Source organism: Morone saxatilis, unplaced genomic scaffold (assembly GCF_004916995.1).
Source record: "Morone saxatilis isolate NCDOM2014 unplaced genomic scaffold, NCSU_SB_2.0 Contig12, whole genome shotgun sequence".
Taxonomy (NCBI): domain Eukaryota; kingdom Metazoa; phylum Chordata; class Actinopteri; family Moronidae; genus Morone; species Morone saxatilis.
The window spans coordinates 7,829,957-7,834,973 of record NW_023339674.1 but is presented as its reverse complement, the minus strand read 5'-3'; the positions used below and the strand labels follow the sequence as shown (position 1 = coordinate 7,834,973).

General features: G+C 39.2%; 1 protein-coding gene across 1 annotated transcript; it reads right to left on the bottom strand.

The window, feature by feature from the left end:
• Positions 1-2,460: 2,460 nt before the first annotated feature.
• On the bottom strand, positions 2,461-4,198 carry pdcb (phosducin b). Its single transcript, XM_035654124.1, has 2 exons — positions 4,051-4,198; positions 2,461-3,828 (listed from the first exon to the last, which is right to left on the bottom strand). Exons 1-2 carry the CDS (start codon positions 4,150-4,152, stop codon positions 3,313-3,315), a joined length of 618 nt encoding a protein of 205 aa, XP_035510017.1. The 5' UTR covers positions 4,153-4,198; the 3' UTR covers positions 2,461-3,312.
• Positions 4,199-5,017: the final 819 nt, after the last annotated feature.

The window sequence follows — 5,017 nt, the reverse complement described above, 5'->3', positions numbered from 1 at the left end:
CTGGGCTTTCCAAGAGTCCAAACAACAAAAATGACAAAAGTTCTCCAATTAGCGGAGCCCTGTAAACAAAACATGAGAAATGGGGGTGGGATCAGGTGGCCATTGCAGGGGTAAACATTGAGGTAAACATTGGTTTGAGGGGAGTGATGAGTCAAATTATGCAAGGCCTGTTCCAAGAGTCAAGTTCACTGAGGTAACTGGGTTACTTCACAGGGTAAAACCAGAAACACCCCCAAGTCTTGAACATGCAAAATCATTTTCTTTTAAGAGAACAGAGTTATTTAGATTTCTCAATAAACCTGCTTCTCAGAAGAGATCAATCAGTTATATATACGTTCTACATAATTATGAGGCAAAATATGCCTCCTCACTATGGTTTATTGTTTATTCTGAGTTAACAGATGAATCATCTTCTATTTAGGTGAAACTTCTCCCAACCGTTGCATAGACTCTTCTGTTGCACTCATTGAACCGTGGTCCGTATTGGAAGAATGCCAAATATACTGTATGAGTGTAGTTGAAGCTCAGAGGCACACTCCTGGGAAGAAGCTCCTTTAATTGGTGTGAACTCTGTGAGGCAGCGGTGGCACACACGCACTTGTCTGAAGAGTCGGGATGTTTTGGCTACTTGACTGCCACTCTTGCAGACAGTTCTCTAGGTCAGCAGCAACCAGCCTGGCTGACATGTTTGGGCACCTCAAACCTTCTCGTTCTCAGAAAACTCTTGTGGGAGGTATCAGGAAAGGTTTTGATAAATCTTAGACACGCTACTGTGTGCAAATGAAGAGTTACCAGCTAGAGGCTATGCAAGCCATGCCAGATGTGGTAATGTGGAAAGACAGGCATTGTGTTAGCGTGTCACAGTTCACTATCTCTTGCGTTTTGAGTAATTAGAAATCAAGTACCCCTTTACAGGCAATAAATCAGAGATTATTGGAACTTGCTTACATGAAACCACATAAAAGTAGGCACCTTGGAATGCTGGAATATTGTGTATAACCCCATATTACTCAATTTAACAGGGGAATTGAGATTTTATTTTTTTTTTGCCTTTGGACCTAAACAGGTGTAAAAACACTCAGTACCACTACTACTAAAGCTACAACTTTAATCCTGTAAGAGGATTGGCCTGATTATCTAAATGTCTGCACTGGGCATCATCAAATAATACTACGTGATGAAGCTGCTATATGCTGATATCTGATATTCTGAATATTTTAAGCTTGGTTAAAGTGAGGCTGAATCATCACATTAACAATCACTATGACTGTTAATTCAGCTGAAGAGAATAAAAAGCAAAACAAACCAACAACTAAACAGCTTGTTGGGACTTCCTGTCAAGTCAAGTCAAGTTGTGGCTCATCAAGTTTTAAAAAAAAAAGAAAAAAGTTGAACTGGCTCTATATAGATAATATAAAAGTGTTCATATACCTTCTATAAGAATTGATTAGAGCCAATGATCTGCCTTTGTTACAAATCTCTGTTTCCTGCAGCAGCAGTAGATGTGCTTGTGTTGTAATGTGTTTGTCAGTTTGTACAGGTATTTGGCAGGTTCATTTAATTCACAACATATCAAATTGTGGGTTAGTATGGCAAGTCTTTACTTAAAAATATTAACCCAGCTTTTATGTTGTGGTTTTGGCATGCCTGTAGCTCAGTGGGGTCACAGGGGAGTCAAGTCTAAGTTACAAAACTAGCAGATGAGGTTACTTAGCTTGCGGCAGCCTGCTTCAACAGGAGAGAAGAGTGAAGTCCTCTGCAGTGGTATGTAACACTGCATGCCTGCCATTTCCTGAGCTTGGTGCCTTTGTTTTGAATTGAGATGGGATGATTTCTTGCAAAAAGTAAAGGTGCAATTTGAGAGTTTTTTTGTATGGTTCTTATAAAGAAATATTAAATAAAGAAGATTAGGTTTAAACTTGAGATTCAGTCACATTTTGGGACTTTAGTTGTATCGAAGTATAAGACAGGCCCTTAAAAACAGAGGGGTTGAGTAAGGACCCCTTCCTTTGAATTTTGCAGTGCTCAGTCCGTAAGAAGGAACTACAGGGAAGGAATATTTCAGAATTTGGGAAATGTGCTTATTTGTTTTCTTGCCAAGCGTGACATGAAAAGACTGATACCACTCTCATAAGCTGCTAGCTGGTTATCTTAGCTTAGCACAAACACTGGAAACTAGGGGGGGAACAGCTAGCCTGGCTCTGTCCAAGGTGAAATAAGCATCCTTATAGCTCAAAAAAAGTGTAAAAATTACAAGTTCTGGCTACTTCCTTGACTTCCTTGACTTCATAAACTTCCTGGAGTCTTGTTGTCACACCTTCTAGTATCATAAATCAATAAAATGCAATACAAAATTCACTATTTTATGTGATTTTATTATTATTATTATTAACATGTATTTTCAGCTATGTTTCATCATATTACAGTACACAGTTTAGTAACCACATCCTCAGTAAGATCACATATGATGAAGATGATACTGATCACCGTTGAGGAATTGTTGGTTGATTCATATCACACTAAGAGAACCGTTAGTTTACTTTATGCATATTTCCATGACTTTCTCCCAGACTTTCACAATATAAGACTAAGAAATGGACGTACTCCTCAGGGATGACGTTTCACTGATGGTAATACCATTAAAATACCAAAGTCTCATGGATGTTTTTTTCCAGACGCAATATGCACCTCCCACCACATTGGCTTACTGACAGATGGAAGACATGTTTACACAAGTTTTTACATCCAGAGTGCTTTGGCCTCTTGAGTCTTAAGAGTTTCTGTTCTGTTTAGCTCTTTAAAGTTTTTTTTTTCATTTTGGCAAAAAAAACAACAACCTAAGTGTATATGTGTTTAAATATTGTATCACATTTGAAGATGTCACTTACGTACGAACCCTGGATTTATAAATAACTTGTACAGATCAACCTAATAAAATGCTACAAAAAAGTACATACAGTATATAATAGTTTCTATCATTACAAAATAATACATTGGAATTATTTAAAATTACATCAGCAGGTTTTGGCTTTCGTGGTGGTGGGGATTTGTGATATATTTTTATAAATAAATAAATGCTCCTCACCTTACTGTAACCCCGGCCCATATATGAGAGCACCCATATCTGGAACATCAAGGTTTTTTCACCAACTGGATGTAAAATTTCTCCTTTAGAGAACAATCCTCAAACACTAGTGAGCTAGTGGAGATGGTAGGGTTTTTCTATTTGCTGTAGCCAAAAAGAATAACTTGTCATTAATTGTCTTTCATCTCTATCCAGCTTCCTTTTTCCTCCACAGCCAAACTCTTTCTTTACTCTACATCATTTTCTTCTTCATCTTCCATACCAGGCAGCTCTTTCTCTGGCAGCAGGCCATAGCTGTTGAGGAAGGCCTCCACATCAGTGGCGAAGAACTCCTCATTTAGGTGCTGCGTGCAGGCCAGGAAGTTCCCGAGTAGTTCTCCAGCCTTGTACACCAGCAATGTAGGCAAAACCTCATCCGAGAACCGCTCTGCAGCACCGGATGCGACAGCATCAATCCTGCAGAACTTTACCGTGGGGTACTCAGTGGCCAGGCAGTCAAGGCAGTTGTTGAGCTCCTCACAACCTTTGACCCCAACATTGTAAATGTGGACAACCACCACTGTGCTGTAATGCTCCTTCTCTATGACTTCTAGGAAGGCTTCTCCACTGTCCAGGTCATGCACACCTTCAAACTTGGGCCCAAAGCTGAGTTTATCATGCATCTCCTGCATGCACCGTTTTCTGTATTTCTTTAGACATCCCTCATCTTCCTCCTTGAGCAGTTCATACTCTTGAACACTCATCTGAAAAAATTACATTAAAATAATTGTGACAATTTATATTGACTAGGAATCGAATTATTTGCCATTTAGTTTAATGGTTAGATACATTCATTCGTTCATTAAGGCAAGATTTTTTTAAAACAACTCCAAGAAACTTTCACCAGACTTCCTTCTCAATCAAAAGCAATTGCTGCCTTTCAAAGTAAAAGTTTGCCATCTTTGCTGTGGTCTGTTTGGTTTTACCTTGCGGTTAAGGTTTCCTCTGGAGTCATCCTTTGGCTTGCCCGGGGATGACATTTGTCTCAGCAGTTCCCTTTTTGCAGGAGGCAGGTTTTCCTGGTCCATACTTTCCAACTTAAATCTCCTCCAGTCATTGATGACTCCTTTTGGACCTATGGACAAAGCAAATAGCATTTTGTATTCAATTATTGAAGCTTTCAGAAAACATTTGATTTAGAAAGGTGCTATATGAATATAGTTATTATTATGATGATTATTATTATTATTATGATTGTATTATGTTATTTTGTAATTCCGCTTATGTGATTCTTATTATGGTCTTTTGTTATGTTTATGGTGTGCTTATTCTCCCTTACATGTGTTAATCTGAACAAATGACCTTGAACATATCATGCTAGCGTTGGCGGTATTTATTTATGCCTATTCTCCGTGAACTCCACGGTGTCAGTGTTTAGTGTGCAGAGCCAGTAGTTGATGGGAATTGTTCCGTGAATATTTGAACTTGAAGAAGCGTCTATATCTGAAAACTCAATGTTATCTCTCAATGGCTATGCAAATAATTACACTATTATGTGCCCATTTCAAGCGTTATGTCATTGATTGCTAAATGACCTGTAGAACTTATGATATTTTTGGGTGCTTGGTGAGACCAATTGGACCAACACGCTGGGCAGAATATTAGTTATGAAGGAGTCGCGGACGAATTGTGGGGTCTGGGGATTTAATAGTTTCCATTTAGCCCGCTAACCGCTGTATGAGAATAACCTGGACCTCTCCGCTGATTTCACCGCGACGTACGGCGGGATGGATGCCTCAGAGTGAGCGGATATTGACCGACCGCCTGTCGCTTGGTCTAAACAATGCCTATACTACGACGGTTGTCGTGTCAAGGGTATGAAAAAATGAAAGTGTCTTTGTATTACTTCGCGGCCCTAGCTAATGTTCTTAGATAGAAATCACTCCCTATGAA

Bases quoted from the DNA above. Each gene is read 5' to 3' on its own strand.
- pdcb (XM_035654124.1), bottom strand. From the start codon at position 4,152: ATGGACCAGGAAAACCTGCCTCCTGCAAAAAGGGAACTGCTGAGACAA. The intron at 3,829-4,050 runs GTAAAACCAAAC...TAATTTTTTCAG, and splicing joins GAGGAAACCTTAACCGCAAG to ATGAGTGTTCAAGAGTATGA.